This window comes from Pantherophis guttatus, chromosome 4 (assembly GCF_059756535.1).
Source record: "Pantherophis guttatus breed Tessera chromosome 4, ASM5975653v1, whole genome shotgun sequence".
NCBI lineage: Eukaryota > Metazoa > Chordata > Lepidosauria > Squamata > Colubridae > Pantherophis > Pantherophis guttatus.
The window spans coordinates 31,898,730-31,917,659 of NC_142066.1; the positions used below are offsets into that span (position 1 = coordinate 31,898,730).

Sequence of the window (18,930 nt, forward strand, 5' to 3'; positions counted from 1 at the left end):
AGCGGGGAGGTCAGTCTATTCTCCAAAGCACCCGAAGACAGAACAAGAAGCAATGGATGGAAACTAATCAAGGAGAGAAGCAACTTAGAAATTAGGAGAAATTTCCTTAGAGTTAGAACAATTAATCAGTGGAACGGCTTGCCTTTAGAAGTTATGGGTGCTCCATCATTGGAGGTTCTTAAGTAGAGATTGGACAGGTATAGTGTCTCCTGCTTCCAACTCTATTATTCTGTTGCTATAACATCTGAACCTCTATGGGGAGGGAAGTTCATTTGAACCCATGATCTGGGAGGTGGATTGAGCTGAGAGCTCCTGCCAATGGACCAATGGTTCTACATAGCATAGCAGACCACACTACAAAAGAAAGGGAAAAAAAAATCACTGTCTGTGATTTTCAAATGCATCATAGCCAGTGGTGAGATTCCGGCAGAAGCCGAATCTCACCCCAGCTAGCTCCAAGGGGTTCACGGGGGGCAGCAGTGCCCCCATTCCAGCCATCCTTCCCATGCTGTCACCTTCATCCACCATCTTGGGAGAAATGGCAGGTTTGAGCCTACTTCAGGCCAACCAGAAATCAGTGGCATGGGAAGGCGTGGGGATGACCAGGGCCCAGGAAGACCTGACCCGTTGCTCAACTCCAAACCCCAAGTGAAGAGGGTCCTCTGGAACATTGCTTGGGTTTCTGGCGCATGCTTAAGAGAGCACTTGCTGAACCGAGCATTGCTTGCTAACCGGAAAACTCAGTGGCCTGCTTCTCAAACAAATATGGAGCAAAGCATTTATAAAGGTAGTTGATAAAGTTCCTCCACTGACCTCCCTTTTCCCCACCCCCTCTCCTTATACTTTCCTACTTAACTTAGAAACTTCTCCCCCCGTGATCTGATACTGCTTCTTCCGCTGCCGCCACATGAACGCACGCTAGTCTGGCCATTTAGGAATCAGTTCGCCAAACTCTACAAAAAACATTAGCTCCCAGTTCTCCTGAACTGGTGCAAACCGTCTGAATCCCACCACTGATCATAGCTGAGCTGGAACTAACTCAGCTCAGCTACTGAACACAGAAGGTGGCATTGCTCAAGTCAGGAGCTGATGCTGCAGGCTCAGGGCAAGACCATGTATGCAAATGCCCCAATTCATCCTAGGAAGTTATGTTAGTGCTGCTCACAGTAAATCATAAGGTGTGACGAATGTTTACAGGTAGTCCTCAAATTATAGCCATTCATTTAGCAACTATTCGAACAGCATTGAAAAAGGTGATTTATGATGGGTCCTAGCATTAAAAAGCATCACAGCATCCTCAAGGTCATGTCATCAAAATTTGGGCACTTAGCCCAACAGGCATGCATTTATGACAATTGCAGCATCCTGGGATCACATAATTGCCAATTGCAACCTTCCCAGCTGGCTTCCAACAAGCAAAGTTAATGGTGGAATCTGAATTCACTTTATGGCCACCTGATTCACTTGACAACTTGTAGTGGCAAAAAAGATTATAAAATCAGGTGTGATTCACTTAACAGCTGCCTTGCTCAGCGATTCTTGGTCCCAATTGTGGTCATAAATTGAGGACTACTTGTAGTTAGTTTTCTTCCCAACTTTAGGGAGAATGGGTATCTGCTGCCATACCAGCTCTGTGGAACAGCATTCCCTGGAGATTTGGATGGCACATTCTGTCAATCTTTTGCAAAACATTGAAGACCTGATGGTTTCCATACACAAATTTGGGCTGGGAGGTATGGATGTCCCACTGGCTGGTTGTTAAGTCATTGTTTCAGTAATTGTACTTGAGTTATTACTTTTTTTATTTATATCTTTGCCCCAAGCATGTGCTTTGCTAGAGCTCCTATTGCTGTTGTACTTTGTTTTATTCCATATATTGTAATTGTTTCATTTTCTTTTTTAACAGTTTAATTAATAAAATTAAACAGTTAATTAGCAATTTAATTAACACGATTAAATAGTTAATGGCACAGTTAAATAGTTAATGTATTTAATTCCTCCCTCCAAATCGTACCATTATTATTTGTCAGAATCTTGGTGAGATTTTCTATGGCTGACACCTAAGGGTGGATCCTCTTGGTTTATGTTTCTGCAGGGGAGATTCAGATGTTTCCTGGGGTAGAGAAATGCCTTGTAATGCCTCTTTTAATGTTTAAAGAAAGATTTATTTAATCTGAAGTGGGAAAATCAAATGACAGTTGACTATGAGACAAAGCTCAGCTGAGATATGTTCTCCTTTGAGCCTAGTTCAAATTTGCTAAGTCCATCTCCATGCAGTTTTCTTACAATATAGAAGTGCTTTGTCATTATCTTCTTCAATCATGGTTTTTCAACTTTCAGTCTTGTCAATAGCCTTGGGATTTCCTGATGCTTTTTGTCCGAATTCTAACCAGCTTTAAACCTCACTTAGCTTTTGGAGATCAACCACATGGACTAGGACTCAGGGGTGAAATGATCCCGGTTCGGACTGGATCGCTTGATCAGGTAGCGATTGCAGCGGGTGATTCGGAAAACCGGTAGCAAAAATCCCTGCCCCCCCCATGCCCAACTGAGTCGCGCAATCATCAGAGGCTTTTTAAAAAAAATTTAAAAAACATTTTTTCTGCAACCTCTTTGGTCGAAAAAATGCTTTTAAAAATTAAAAAAACAAAAAAGCCTCTAATGATCACGTGGCTCAACTGGGATTGTCAGAGGCTTTTAAAAGCATTTTTTTACAACCTCTTCGGCCAAAGACGCTGTAGAAAAAATGGTTTTAAAAGTTAAAAAAAAAATGGCCACGCCCACCCAGTCACATTACCCTCCCACTAAGCCACGCTCACAGAACCGGTAGTAACAAATTTTACATTTCACCACTGCTAGGACTGGTATGACATACATACTGTATCTTAATTCAGCTTCTGGATTATTATCAATTAAACTGACAATAGATACTTTGAGAAAAGTGTAAATAAAATGCTGAAACAAGTCACATGTAGACCAATTGGATTTCATCAGCCTTGCCCACGTATTTGTAAGATTAAATGTGTGTCATAAGAACTAGAAGCTTGGAAACAAAACAAAAAACTAAAACTGGCTGTCATGCTTATTTATTTCTTTATTTTCCAAAATCCACAGCTACTAAAGTATCAATTTTAGAAAACAACCCACAGATGTTCACAAATTCATTTTATTTCTCAGTTTTCACACTTTGATGGATGGACTGTACTTCTATAGGTGGAGTGCAGTTGTCTTTGAATAGTTTTTCTTCCCCAAATATCAGTCATCCAGGGATGTGTTGAAAGAACGGTGTGGTTGGGTCCTACAAACTTCCCATACTTCACTAACTTGCCATGTGAGGGCCATTTTCAAATGTATATCCATCTCACGTGTTGCAGATCTTTGGATTAAGATATGACTAAAGAGAATTTGTGGGATTGTGGGACATCTTTCTTGTTGTGCTTCTTGTGAAGTTTGACCAGCCCTTCAGGGCAGGGTGCTTTCAACCTCTGTGGCAAATAAAGAAGAGCTTTAAGGCACCATGATTTGTTTGTGTGTCAGAGAAACAAGAAGAAAGAATGAATAACTATGTAAGCACATAAAAATCTACAGGCATACCGAGTTGTAAATCACACCGGATGTACGTGTCCAGTAGATGTATGTGAGTATGTGTTTGTATTTACTTATAAGTGCTATGATTTGGTAACTATACTTTTACACGGCTTTGTTTCTGAGTCTTTATTATTCGAGTCTATTTTACCAATTTGTGCCACCCCCAAAACGACAAAAAGCTTACTTTCTGTGAATACAATATGTAAATGGAGCTTCAGAGGGCTTGCTTTGCAATTCATTTATTCTACAACTAAAGGGAAGGACAAAAAGCTATGCTGAATGCAGAAGCCAGAACCACCCATGTGAGGTGTCACCCACCAACCCACTGCAGCTTCTGAGATTTCACTAGTATTTCCCACAGTTTTCAAGGTGAACTTTGCACCTGCATAAGCTAAGAACTTCCATGACTATCAAATGCAACTGGATCTCTGAAGGAACTGAATTTTGCATCTTTCTGTCTTGGAAATCAGAAATTTCTGTCTTGTGATCTCAGAAATGCAAACTATATATAGACAGGGGTGGGATTCAGCCGGTTCGGACCAGTTCAGGCAAACCGGATGTTAATTTCAATCTGGTTCGCTGAACTGGTTGTTCCAAGGACTGGCTGACCCTGCCCACCCTGCCCCTCCCCTCCCAGGAGTTTCCACACACCCGTTTTGGATGACAGGTAAGTGCAGGATGCATGCGGAGGCTCTGGGAGGGCAAAAAATGGGCCTACCAGAAGTATCGGAAGTCCAGAAACGGCCCTGTTTCTGGCCTCTGGAGCCCAGGGGAGGCCGTTTTCGCCCTCATGGAGGCTCAAGGAAAGCCTCTGGAGCCTCTGGAGGGTGAAAAATAGGCCTACTGGAAGTCCAGAAACAGGCCCATTTCCAGGCTCTGGAGGGCCTCCGGAGCCCAGGGGAGGCCATTTTTGCCCTCCTGGAGGCTCCAAGAAAGCCTCCAGAGCCTGGGGAGGGCAAAAAATGGGCCTATCAGAAGTACTAGAAGTCTGGAAATGGGCCCATTTCCGGCCTTCAGAGGGCTTCCGGTGCCTGGGGAGGCTGTTTTTGTCCTCCTGGAGGCTCGAGAAAAGCCTCCAGAGCCTGGGGAGGGCGAAAATGCCCCCTCCGCTGTGGTTCAAAAGGCCAAGTAGGCCACGCCTCCATGGCCACACCCACCCAGCAACCGGGCAGCAAACCGGTTGCTGAAATTTTTCAATCCCACCCTGGTATATAGATGTAATTTTACTGATTAGGTAAGTTCTCCCCCCCCCCCGGTTTTGCCCATTCTATCTAACCCTGTAAGAGTTCCACGTAGTTGGCAGGGTAGAGGCCCACATGTCCACTGTCAGTCACTCCTTTGCACCAGCCTTGTTCATCCTCATCTTCCAATTTGGTGAGAAGCTCTCCTGAAAAAAAAAAAAGCAGGGGAGGATCTCATAAATTATTACAGATAATGGAAAGGGTGAAATGGCTTGAGTCAATAAACTGATTTGCCATCCACTTCCATAAATACAAGTAGTCATCGACTTACAACAGTTCGTTTAGTGACCGTTTGAAGTTGCAATGGCACTGAAAAAAAGTGACTAATGACCGTTTTTCACACTTATGTGTGAAAAAACTTATGACCATTGCAGCATTCCTGTGATCACCTGATCAAAATTCAGATGTTTGGCAACTAAGTGATTTGTGACAGTTGCAGTGTCCCAGGGTCATTAGATCACCTTCTGCAACCTTCTGACAAGGGAATCAATGGGGAAGCTTACAACTGTGTTACAAATTTAACAACTGCAGTAATTCACTTAACAACTATGGCAAGAAAGGTTGTAAAATGGGACAAAATTCACTTAACAAATGTCTCACTTAGCACAGAAATTTTGGACTGAATTGTGGTTGTAAGTCGAGGACTACCTGTATTAGAGAATGGTTTGGTACATATTCTAAAATAATTCAAGGATTTCTAGGTTGCTTTTCAGAATTTTTTTTTTCAAGATGGTATCCAAAAGTGAAAATGTTTTAAATATTTATTAATGTTATTGTAAGGAACAAGTTAGTTGAAGTTATGTATAAAACAGATACATAAAACAGTATTGCTATTAATACTAGCCTTGTTCTGGTATTGTTACATTTAGAATAGTAGGACTGTTAATATGATTCTGGGTTGATGACTATGTGTTGGGAACGCATTTGTTTTTTCTTGGCTATATTCCCAGCGATTAATTTAGAATCTATTAAAGCAAAAAGGTGGATTGTGCAAGCATGGAGACTTACCAAAAGAATTAACATACAATGCTGGAAGAAAAACTGTACAAGCAATGATTTAGAGTAATGAATTTTTGTTTTTTTTAAACAAAAGATCAAGATAAAAGATGGTAATATTTTTAAAAAATTTTGTTTATTACATCCTTTTTCAGGCCCATCTTCCTCTCTGCATTTTATTAACATGAATTTTAAGTAAAAACACACATACACACAAACATACCAGGGGTGGGTTCTACTTACCTTTACTACCAGTTTGCAATGGGATCGCGCTTGTGCGCCTTGCTTCTGCACATGCTCAGATCGCTTCTGATGATGTCAGAGTCAGTGGGTGGAGCCTCCCACTGGTTTTACTACCGGTTCTATAGAACCGGTCCGAACTGGGGGCAACTGACACACACACACACACAATTTCAAAGCCACTCATCTCATCTCAAGTTCTAATATGTCAAAAACAAGCAGTTATAATATACCACCTATTTTTGCTAACTAAAAGCAGACTGAAATCAATCAGATTTTAGAATTGTCTTTCCCTTCCTGGAACTCTTCAGATCTGGTGGATTGCCACTTCCTTAATTCCCAATTCAGGTTAGATATTGCTCAAGGGAGCTGGCATGCCCACCAATTTCAATTATGCCTACGAGTAGGCAACTGTAGCTAAACTTGTTGTTCTTGTGGTGTTACAATACTTTCACAATAGCATTGTGGTTGTTGGCTAGCCATGCCTTTGTTCAGAAGATTGCTTGTTAATGGCCCAGAGTCTTGATGTTTCCTTAAGGAAAAGTAATGTTTGGGGAAGATCTCTCGAGAATCAGCTCCCACAGCTTTGAGAAAATGAGACACATGTGCCTTGCTGAGCCTTAATGAGTAAGAGGATGAAATGATGTGTACGCATGAGTCTATGTTCTGGAACAAGAGGCAGAGGTGCCAGTTAGCTGAGACTTGAAGTACCTTGGAGATCTGGTATACAGTAACAACTCTGAAGCTGGAAGTACTAGGCATGATGTTTGCCTTTTATGTTTGGTTTGTAAGGCATCTGGTCTTGTTCATAAATATTACTGGTAGTCCTCGACTTATGACCACAATTGAATCCAAAATTTCTGTTGCTAAGCAAGACATAAGTGAGTTTTGTCCCATTTCATGACCTTTCTTGCCACATTTATTAAGTGAATCACTGCAGTTGTTAAGTAAGTAACACAGTAGTTAAGGTGAATCTGGTTTCCCCATTAACTTGGCTTGCCAGAAGTTGCAAAAGGTAATCACAAGACTCAGGGACACTATAACCATTGAAAATATGAGTCAGTTGCCAAAGTCTAAATTTTGATCACATGACCATGAGGATGCTGCAACAGTTGTAAGTGTGAAAAACAGTCGTAAGACACTTTTTTCAGTGCCGTTGTGACTTCAAACATTACTAAATGAACTGTTGTAAGTCAAGGACTACCTGTATTAGTGTTTCCCTCTGCACACAAAAAGGAGGAGAAGATCCTTGGTTATGGTCTCCTGAACAAAGGAACTTAGGTACTCTGCTGATCAGCCACAGTTGGACAAAGGGGAACAGGTTTCCCATTAGAATCAGCATAAATAAATATTCAATAGGGCTGTGAGGCAAGAAGGAATACTTTAATCTTACCTGCCTTATGCAAATCCAAATTAAAATTCCTACTGCCAACTGTAGTGAAGATAAAACACTTTTCAGTACTGCAAAGGTGGGGATGGATGAAGTTTAAGTCTAGCCTGTCAAGAATACTAATGATGAATTGGCTGCCCTCTTCTCCTGCTGCCCCTCTCAGTCTTAGCAATAGGTCCCCAGGCTGAATGGAATTGAAGAAAAAGAGGGAGTCAAGTCTTTACCCACCCAATAGACAATTAATGAGTGCCATAGGTTGAGGCTAGTGAAAAAGAGATAGCTCCTCCTTTCTCCTGCAACCTATTTATTTATTTATTTATTTATTTATTTATTTGCTTGTTTGTTTATTTATGATTTGATTTGTACGCTGCCCATCTTGTCTAGATGGTATGGAGGGATGGCTTTAGAAGGGAGTATCTCAGATGGGACAATTGCCATGTAAAAGCCATAGAAGCTGCACTGGCTTCCTGTGGTCTTCTGGGTGTGCTTCAAGGTGTTGGTGACCACCTTTAAATCGCTCCATGGCTTAGGGCCGGGGTATCTGCGAGACCGCCTTCTGCCGCCAATAGCCTCCCACCGGCCAGTAAGCTCGCACAGAGAGGGCCTCCTCAGGGTGCCGTCGGCCAGACAGTGCCGGCTGGCGACCCCCAGGGGGAGAGCCTTCTCTGTGGCAGCACCTGCCCTCTGGAATGACCTACCCCCTGAGATACGCACGATATCAGACCTCCGGACTTTTCGTCGGGCCCTGAAAACACACTTATTCCATCTAGCCGGGCTGGCTTGATCCCATCCTCTCAGTTTTAATTGAATTCAGTTTTAATTGGGTTGTTTTAAATTTTGGGCCGAAATTATTTAATTGTTTTTTAAACTGTTTTTAAATTTTATATGCTATGTTTTATCTCAGCTGTACACCGCCCTGAGTCCCGCAGGAGAAGGGCGGTATAAAAATAAAATAAAATAAATAAATAAAAATAAATAAATGGTGTGGGAGATGTTTCAAAAGAGACTCTCCTTAGTTTTCTGGAAATGAAAGAAGGGGAGAATACTTTCATCTCACAAGATTCTTTTAATGTAATGTTACAATTGAGAGCCAGTTTAGAGTAGTGATTAAGGCAATGGGCCAGCTGGGTGACCTTGGGCCAATCGTACCTTCTCAGCCCTAGGAAGCACGTAATGACATACCACTTCCGAAATCTTGCCAAGAAAATTACAGGGACTAGTCCAGGCAGTTGGTTAGCATCAACAATGACTCAAAGGGCACAAAAAATAAATCAAAACCCAAACCTTACAATAAAGCTAGAACTAGCATTCCTGGTTGTGTGTCTTGACTGGATAAAATTGCAGGCTTAATACCACTCTTTTCAGCCCTGGCTGGAATAACCTCTGACAGACAGAACTCCATCTTTGATATAATCTTCCATCAAAGCTAACTGGTTACCTAGCCTCAACCCATTCAAGTACATTGGCTGGTATGTTTAGTGGGACAGAAGGAAACCAAAGTCAGTAGAACCCTCCATGTTCTTTCCTTAGTTCACTATAAACGAGGATGCAATTTAATGGCATTTTCTATGACAGAATAAAGTTCAACAGTGGGACAACTGTTATGCTAGTATCCTTTTCTCTCATCTGAAGAGTTGATAGATAGCACTGTATCTAAATTGCATGGAGCACCTTTGGGAAGAGGCATGACTATTCTCAGTTAATCCTGACCACTTTGGTATAGGACAGAGGGGTCAAACTCAAAGCCTGCGGACCGGATGCGGCCTGCGGGGTGCTTAAATCTGGCCCGTGGGGTCGGCCTGGAAATAAAGGACCAGCCCGCAATGCCTCTGCTGGCCAAAACAGGCCATGGACGGGCAGTTTTTGGGCTGTTTTTAGCTTCCACGGCCTCCTACAGCAGTCTGGGCATTTTCGGGCCATTTTCAGCCCCTACAGCCTCCTAGAGCAATCTGGCGGCTGAAAACGGGCTGGGGGGGGGCTTTTATATGTTTCTTTCTCAGCCCCGTGCACTCTATCTTCCTTCCTGTTGGCTGTTTTACACAGGATTCCTGGTTTCATCCAGTTTAAAAATATGGAGCAGGCCTAATCCAAAGAATTTGCTCACTTATCTGTGGCTGTAATGTAATTGGTTTTGACTTACAACTGGTTTGTGTTATCTCCCCCATAATGGTTTGTAAACAATATAATGAGCCTAAGAACTTAAAATACAGAACATGATTGGATGTAGGATATGGTAGTATGCACAAGCTATAAGATTTTTTTTAATGCAGTATGTCATGTGAAAACATCCAGTACTTATTTCTAAATTGTGATTTACTGTGTAAAGCACAAATGGCTGAATTTACAGAACACACAGAGTTAAAATCAAATCATATTATGACTAGATAGTGTGCAAATCTGGCAAATAGAAGGCAGCTTTTGTCAGGTATGCATAAAATTCAGTGAAGTCAGTGAGATTTAATTGTGTATCCAGTTATAGTCCAAATGGAGCTGGAAATGTTTCCACACAGCATGGATATTTTCTGAATCTTTCTAGACATTTAGCAATATATTGTGATGATTTTGTTGTGTTGTACGGTGTTTCTCTTTACAATGAATATCTGGAATAAAATTTTAATGATTTCAAAGAACTTTTATTAATGGGGACTCTACATGTCTTTAATTGCTACATTATGGAATTGAGATTATTTGTGTCAGAAAGTAAATCTCCCTTTGTCTGGAATAGCTTTTCTGAATGCAAAGGGGAAAAAATGCATCTTGAGCCTGTGTCAAACGCCCACCATGGCCACGCCCACCCCGACCATACCCACTCAGGCCTTCCGAGGTCAAAAACAACCCTAATGTTGCCCTCAATGAAATCGAATTTGACACCCCTGGTATGGGAGAAAATAATATTAGATGAACAAGACTGTATCCAACACCACTATCTCCTGACCCTTGTCAAGTGCAAACAACCACAGCCCATTCATGAATAACAATAGTCAGTAACCACTATATTAAAAGAATCTCACCAGAATGCTTGCCTTCCCCTGGGAATGACTAGAGAAGGCTTCATGGATCTTGAGGAGTGGGTGGGGGATGTCAAGCTTATGCCACTTACAGCTACACAAGGACTCCAAACTAGGCACTTGCTTGACTCCTCCTTCCAGCCTGGCCAGCAGTTTTCCAACAGTCCTAACCCTAACCCTTAGAATTTCATATACCATGTTTCCCAGAAAATAAGACCCAATCTTACTTTCTTTTGTGCCCAAAACAAGCACTAGAACTTATTTTCGGGAAACCACGATTTCAGGGTGGTCAGCCCGGCTGGGCGCCCCACCCCCCAATACACACAAAAGAGTTGGCAAACGCACAGGGACTGACAGTATTCGGCAGCAGCTGCAGCTCGCCAGTCCTTTAGTCGGCACACTCTGGAGCTGTACAGAGTGGAAGGCAGGTAATCCTAACGCACAGAGTAGAAGACAGGCTATCCCGGCGTAACATGTGGGCTGCATGCAAGCCGCCTGCCACTCCTGCCCACCACTGCTTGGCTTTCCCACAGTCTGCGCATCTGGATCACCTGCCCCTGCGTCTCTGCCTCTGTCTACTGCCAGTATCGCCAGGCGAAGATGAGCCTCCCATGGCTGCCCGGCACTGCGGCCCATCGCCGCTTTGCTTTCCCTGAGCTCACGCAGCACGTCCACATCGCCTGCCTTGCCCTGCACCTCACCCTACTTACTTATTGTGCGGACTGCGGCTGCTGCCAAACACCGTTGGCTCGTGTGCGCTCACATCCTCCTATGGTGGCCACCCCCACCCCCACTCACCAAGGCTTACTTTTGGGGAAGGCTTATATTAGGCACACACATAAAAAATAGGGTGGGCTTATTTTCAGGTAGGTCGTATTTTCGAGGAAATGAAGAGAAGGGAATAATATAGATGACAAGAGAAGGGAAATTGGAGTCCATTTTAGGAGGTTGGAACAGATTCATATCCATTTTAATATCAGCCAGTCTCTATGGAGATGAGACTTCCTTTGAAGAATGATGTTGTTTGGAAGGATTATGACGATAACACTCACCTGCCTTGAAACTTAGCTCATCTGCTTCCTGGCCAATATAATCGTACACGGCACGAACCCGCTGACCTGCTATTGGTGAAGGTGCTGGCTTGGGACTGCAGAAAGGAGGGAGAATGTGATTATAAGTGACCTTGTTCAACCTTTGCTTATTATACCTACCCTGGTCTTCTGCATATCCTACAAGAGGCTAAAACAATGTACATGGTAAGCCACAAATAAACACATTATGCGTTATTATATTATAGCTTAATGTGTGTAAGTATAAAGAAGATCTGACACTGACTTACTGAAGACCACCAAGTGAATTTCATGGCCAAATGGAGATATACATCTGGATTTCTGTGGATCCCGATATATATCTCCATTTGGTCATTCCTTTGTGAGTGACACTCATAAATGTAGGAACTAATAAAGGACTGAAGATCTATAAATACTGGTAGTTAAAAGGATTCTGAAACTTGGATGACCTGCTAACTAGCTGAACTTTCTTAAGGACTCCATAAATACAGGAACTGTCTTTCCAAAATGAGATTCCAGGAAGAGGAAGTTAGAGATTCTAGATAGTCCTTGACTTATGGACCACAATTGGGATCAGAATTTCCACTGCAAAACAAGGTGGTTATTAAGTGAATCATCCCCGATTTTACTATCTTTGTTGCAATCTTTACATTATTAAGTGAGCATTGCAGTTATTAAGCGAATCATGTGATCCTTAAGCAACTTTTGCTTCCTCCATTGACTTTGCTTGTCAGAAGTTGGCTAAGAAAGTTGCAAATGGTATTCACACGACCTTGAAATGCTGCAACCATCATAAATACATGATAGTTGCCAAACGCCCAAATTTTGAATACCTGTCCACAAAGATTCTGTAATGATTGTCTGTGTGAGAACTTCTTGTAAATCACTTTTTTTTTTCAGTTCTGTTGTAACTTTGAACAGGCACCAAACAAATGATTGTAAGTTGAAGACTACTTATAATTTCTTTGTTTCAAGAAGTCTTGGCTTGTTGGTCTGCAAGAGACATGGGTCACCAGGTCCCTGAGAACAGATTTAATGTCACTGGGCCTACAAAAACCAGGAAGTGGGTAAAATTGTGACAGACTGCTTAGTTAGTCTTCTGTACCTCTGTTTCTTTGTTTCCTTGGGTCACATACGAATTACAAGCAGATCTCAGCTTCATAGAACTGCTTATAGTTTATAATTATAAGTTATAATTATAGTTTATAGTTATAGTTTATAGTTTATATGTTAAATCAATGATGGCAAACCTATGGCATGCAAGCTGTTGCCCTAGATCAGCTCCACTGTGCATGCGCGTACGCCTCCCACCGGCCAGCTGATTTTCAGTTCTCTACTGCGCATGCAGGAGACACGCATGCATGAAACGCCCTGTTTAGGGTGACCCGCTCCCTCCTTCACCTGGAAGTGCGGGATGACCCCTTGCAGGGCCGAGCTGAGGACTTTGTGCAGTATCTGTATGACAAAATCGCTCAGATTCGGGAAGGGCTGGCCTCTGACTGGGTATGTCCGGACGGGATGACTGAGGCAGGTCTTGAGAGTGTTATCTGGGGGGAGTTCGATCCTGTGGCTCCCGAAGACATGGACAGGGTCCTGGGACGGCTGAACGCGACCACATGTTTATTGGACCCATGTCCCTCCTGGTTGGTACTGGCTTCCCGGGAGGTGACACGAGGCTGGCGCCAGAAGATTGTTAACGCTTCTTTGAGTGAGGGGGTCCTGCCGGCTGCTTTGAAAGAAGTGGTTGTGAGGCCTCTCCTCAAGAAGCCCTCTCTGGATCCGGCTGTTTTGGCTAACTATCGTCCAGTCTCCAACCTTCGCTTCATTGCGAAGGTTGTTGAGCGTGTGGTAGCGCAACAGCTTCCCCGGTACCTGGATGAAGCTGTCTATCTAGACCCGCTCCAGTCCGGCTTCCGGCCTGGGCACAGCACGGAAACGGCATTGGTTGCGTTGGTGGATGATCTCTGGAGGGCTCGGGATAGGGGTTGCTCCTCTATCCTGGTCCTGTTAGACCTCTCAGCAGCTTTTGATACCATCGACCATGGTATCATGTTGCACCGGTTGGCGGGGTTGGGGGTGGGGGGCACCGTTCTGCGGTGGTTCTCCTCCTACCTCTCTGACCGGTCGCAATCTGTGTTGACAGGGGGGCAGCGGTCGACCCCGAGGCACCTTGCTTGTGGGATGCCACAAGTGTCGGTCCTCTCGCCCCTTCTGTTCAACATTTATGTAAAGCCGCTGGGTGAGATCATCCGTGGCTTCGGGGTGGAGTTCCATCAGTACGCTGATGACACCCAGCTGTACATCTCCACCCCAGGCCACCCCAACGATGCCCTTGAAGTGATGTCCCAGTGCCTGGAGGCCGTGCGGGCCTGGATGGGGAGAAACAGGCTCCGACTCAACCCCTCCAAGACCGAGTGGCTGTGGCTATATGGATATAGCCAGCTGACGCCATCGCTGGCTATTGGGGGCGAATCACTCACCCCCACGGAGAGGGCTTGCAACTTGGGCGTCCTCCTGGACGCACGGCTGTCTTTAGAAGATCATTTGACGGCCGTGGCCAGGGGGGCTTTTTATCAGGTTCGCCTGATATGCCAGTTGCACTCCTTTCTAGATCGGGACTCCCTACGCACAGTCACTCAGGCACTCGTCACTTCCCGCCTGGACTACTGCAACGCTCTCTACATGGGGCTCCCCCTGGGGTGCACCCAGAGGCTCCAGCTGGTCCAGAACACGGCCGCGCGGGGGATTATGGGGGCGACGAGGCGCTCCCATGTGACACCTCTCCTGCGCGAGCTGCACTGGCTCCCGGTGGTCTTCCGGGTGCGCTTCAAGGTGTTGGGTGACCACCTTTAAAGCGCTCCATGGCTTAGGGCTGGGGTACTTACGAGACCGCCTTCTGCCACCAATAGCCTCCCACCGGCCAGTAAGCTCGCACAGAGTGGGCCTCCTCAGGGTGCCGTCTGCCAGACAATGTCGGCTGGCGACCCCCAGGGGGAGAGCCTTCTCTGTGGCGGCGCCCACCCTCTAGAACAACCTCCCCCCAGAGATACGTACAATAACAGACCTCCGGATTTTTCGTCGGGCCCTGAAACCTATTTATTTCAACTAGCTGGGCTGGCTTGAGTTAAATTTTAAATTGATTTTAAATTGGGTTGTTTTAATTTACGGCCAAAATATTTAATTATTTTAAACTGTTTTTAAATTTTGTATGTTCTGTTTTTTACTTTGGCTGTTCACCACCCTGAGTCCTATTTGGAGAAAGGCGGTATAGAAATGGAAACAAACAAATAAATAAATAAATAAATGTGCGGGGAGAGGTGGTACGGCACTCCCCCGTGGCCAGTTTGTGGTCCCAGGAAGTTTCAGGGAGGCCTGCTAGGCCCAAAATGGGGCATGGGGGTGTTGTGTGCGCATGCGCGGGGGCGGTGAGGGAGCACGGGGGAGGGCGTTGCGCATGCATGCACAGGGGGAGAGTGGGGGTGTTGTGCGCACATGCATGGGGGAACGCGGGGAGGTTTGCATTATGGGTGTGGGCACACGCGTGTATACTGTCGCACACGCGTTTTCAGCACCCGAGGGAAAAAAGGTTAGCCATCATTGGGTTAAATCATAGCAATTGGACCAAGGTTTATTAAAACTGAGACTTTTGGCCTGGATGACTGAATCTTCATTTATAAACTGCTTGCAGTGAAACTGCAAATTTTTCTTTGTTGTCTTCATTATTTTTTAAAAAAAATCCTTTCATGGTTATTACACTATTGGGTTTGTAATCTCTCATTACAACTGGGAACTGGAGTTTACTTTTTGTTTCTGGCAAAAACTGCCCCATAGTGAACAATGGATTTACTTAATGACCTCAATGTTCACTTAATGACCACCATAAAAATGTTGTAAAATCAGGTTTGGTCATGGCTCACTTTCCGATTGCCACAATTTATGACCGTAGTTTAAGGTGACCAGACGTCCCGCTTTTGGCGGGACAGTCCCGCTTTTGAGCAATTTGTCCCGCGTCCCGCGGCGTTTCAAAAAAGTCCCGATTTTTCTTGAGCCCCAGCTGATGGCTAGAAGAAAAAAAAACTGTTTAAACTCTTGCCCGGGGCTTCAAAGGGCCGCCCTACAGGCAATCAGTGTAAAGCAGTTTTTTTTTTCCCCTAGCTAAGCTTCAGAAACGAAAACGAAACCAGGGTCTTTGGTGCAGCGTGACAAAATGAGGCAGAGAGAGATTTATTTTTATTTTTATTTTTCCTCCCCAAAAAAGGTAGGTGAAAAACTGCAAACAATGGGAAATTTAGGAGGAGAGTTCAAGATTTTAAAACACAAAGGAAAAAAAGCTGTATTTAACTAGGGAATTGTAATAATTGAGATACTATTAATTGTATATTGTGTTGAAAGCAGAAATGGTTAAGTTGTGGTTCGGAGGAATATATGGGAGAAATTATTTGGTTTATTATTATTGGTAAATATAATTAATTGATTTGTAAGAAATTGGATTGCATGGAAATAATTGGAATATTCATGTTCATATTGATTAATATACAAAAAAGATAGTTTTATAACTAATTGATTTATATTAAAATGTTGAATTTGTATTAAACAACTGTATTACATAATTACATAATTAAAAAATGTGAGGATGGATATAAAAATAGATGACAATGGGAAGGGGTATAATATAGACTAGAAGGGAAAAATTGAATTTGATTAAGATTAGAGATGAGGATGAAGGGTAATATTGGTTTTTTTAAAAAATAGATGAGGAATAAATATGGCAAAAAGGAAATATAGAAATTGTAAATTTAATTGAAATGACTAAACGCTGTTTAAATTTGTGAACCAGCCAAATATTCTGTTCAAAGAAAATACATTGTATGTTTGTATGTGTGTTTCTAATTATTGCTATTTATTCATATTTGTTCTCTTTTATTCTTTAAAGTTTAACAATTCATTCTTTATCTTAATATCTTTATATTTGCTTGGGGTTGGCTTTCTTCCCTTTCATCTTTTTTATTGTACAGCAATCTTTCTCCTCAAACCTACCACCTCTCTCTTTTCTTTCCTTCTTACTTTCTCTTCCCCCCACCCTCTTTTTCTCCTCCCTACTTCCTCTTTCTTTCTCCTTCTCCTCCTCTCTTCCTCCCTCTCTTACCCTCACTCCTACTCTAATTTCCATTCCTTCATCCCTCTCTATTGCTGTAATCCTTTAATGCATATGGACTACTCAGAGGGCTGAAAAAGTTATTTTTGACTGGTCCTCGCACTTTTGACCAGTCCTCGAACTTACGACTGTCCTCACATTTTACATTTTTGCCTTATCTTGTCATCATGGTGAAGAGAAGCAGTTGTGAAATGAGTGACATGGTTGTTAAGAATGCTGCATGGGCATAAATATGAGGATGGTCATAAGTGTGAGGACCAGTCAAAAGTGTGAGGACCTGTCAGAAATGACTTTTTTCAGCCCTCTGGTTAGTCCTTTTGTGCATATGGACTACTCAGACGGCTGAAAAAGTTATTTTTGACTGGTCCTTGCACTTTTGACCAGTCCTCGAACTTACGACTGTCCTCACATTTTACGTTTTTTGCCCTATCTTGTCACCATGGTGAAGAGAAGCAGTTGTGAAATGAGTGACATGGTTGTTAAGAATACTGCACGGGCATAAATGTGAGGATGGTCATAAGTGTGAGGACCAGTCAAAAGTGTGAGGACCTGTCAGAAATGACTTTCCAGCCCTCTGAGTAGTCCCTATACACATAGCCATGGCCACCCGGTCACATGACCAGCTAGCCACGCCCACCCAGTCACATGGCCTCCAAGCCATGCCCACACAATAAGCCACGCCCACAATGGTGTCCCTCTTACCAATGTTAAAATCTGTTCACCTTACCCTATACACATAGCCATGGCCACCCGGTCACATGACCAGCTAGCCACACCCACCCAGTCACATGACCAGCTAGCCACGCCCATAAAATAAGCCACGCCCACAATGTCCCTCTTTACCAATGTTAAAATCTGGTCACCTTACCGTAGTTGCAGGACTCCATTATGGTTATGACTCAAGAACTACCTATACTTTGCAAGTGTTGTTGACATGGTTAAGCAGAGAGAATATATTTCAGCTCTATAACTGCAGGGCTGCGTTACAAAATAGATGTCGCTCTCTTAAGTAAAGGAGCAACGTTAGTCTTCAAATGTTCCTTGATCCTGAAGGCAAACTTAAAGTCTCAATTCTTTGGAAAGTGAGGTTGTTTTTTTTGTAAATCATAAACATTCAAAATAACTTACTGCAGAAAAATTATCAGCACAAATTTCTAAAATGGCTATAGAGCCATGATGGCGAACCTATGGCATGCGTGCCACAGGTGGCACGTGGAGTCATATCTGTGGGCACGCGAGCGTTGCTCTAGCTTAGCTCCAGATTTTCGAGCTTCCAGGCCCACTGAAGTGAGGAAACAGGCCAATTCCAGCCTACGCAGGGCCTCCTGGGAGGGTGGGGTGGCCATCTTCACCCTCCCCAGGCTCCAAGAAAGCCTCTGGAGTGGGTGAAAAACAGGGCTACCGGGCCCACCTGGCCAAAAGCGGGGGGCCGGGGGGGGGAAGAGTGTGTCCCACGTGCATGCGAGGGAGGGCGGGGTGCATTTAATTATGGGTGTGGCACACGCGCGTGACCCCCCCTGTGCTCCCCCCGCTTTTGGCACACAATGGCAAAAAGGTTAGCCATCACTGCTATAGAGCATTTGGTTGTATTATGAAATAGTTAAGCTCAGCCTGAATGCTTTTTAAATGAAGTTTTATAAAATGCCACAACCTGAAAGATGCCTTCCAAATAAAACAAAATCCCAACCAGAAGTATTGTCTTCTTGCCATCACTCATGTTATAACAACAACACAGCAACTGAGAATAAATCTCTCTCCTCTTTAATTATTACATACTTTGCTCACAAGTGAGAAGGTGCCTTCCCACTTCCACTCGTACCTATTAATGATAAATGGAGAGTATGAGAGAATAAGATGCAACAGACTGACTGGGGAAATTCTGGGAGTTGAAGTCCACAAAATCATTGGAGTAGACTTATCAGTCAAGGAGGGTCTGACTCATTTTTTTTTTTTTTTTGGTGATGAAATTCAAGAGTTTCACAACTACTAAGCCCAAACCACACACACATATCGGGTGAATCCAACCATCCTGTTTTGTATACTGTGCTTTATGGTTCAGCATTGAATTTGAACCCAGCCAAATGTGGCTTATTTGATAATGATTAAGCAAATCATAGGTTGGTGTGGTGCCTTAGTCAGATAAGTACCGTAACTGGCTGTAGGCAAATCACCCTTTCTTAATTACAGGATTCCTGCTGTTGTCATGTACTATTCGCTCACTTTACGAAGTTGCAAGGATTCC

General features: G+C 43.6%; 1 protein-coding gene across 11 annotated transcripts in view; it reads right to left on the reverse strand.

The window, feature by feature from the left end:
• Nucleotides 1-3,070: 3,070 nt before the first annotated feature.
• The window catches only part of LOC117669136 (protein kinase C and casein kinase substrate in neurons protein 1-like), a 62,189-nt gene continuing 46,329 nt past the window's right edge, over nucleotides 3,071-18,930 (reverse strand). For 10 of the 11 annotated variants that reach the window (XM_087893931.1, XM_087893937.1, XM_087893938.1 and 7 more), the window contains 3 exons: nucleotides 11,516-11,610; nucleotides 4,865-4,975; nucleotides 3,071-3,485 (listed from right to left, as the gene is read on the reverse strand). In XM_087893931.1, the coding sequence (XP_087750057.1) occupies nucleotides 3,463-3,485; nucleotides 4,865-4,975; nucleotides 11,516-11,610 (229 nt within the window). In that variant the 3' untranslated portion in view covers nucleotides 3,071-3,462. Of the gene's footprint in view, nucleotides 3,486-3,699; nucleotides 4,976-11,515; nucleotides 11,611-18,930 lie in introns of those variants that run through there. The other variant, XM_087893932.1, reaches the window with a different exon arrangement.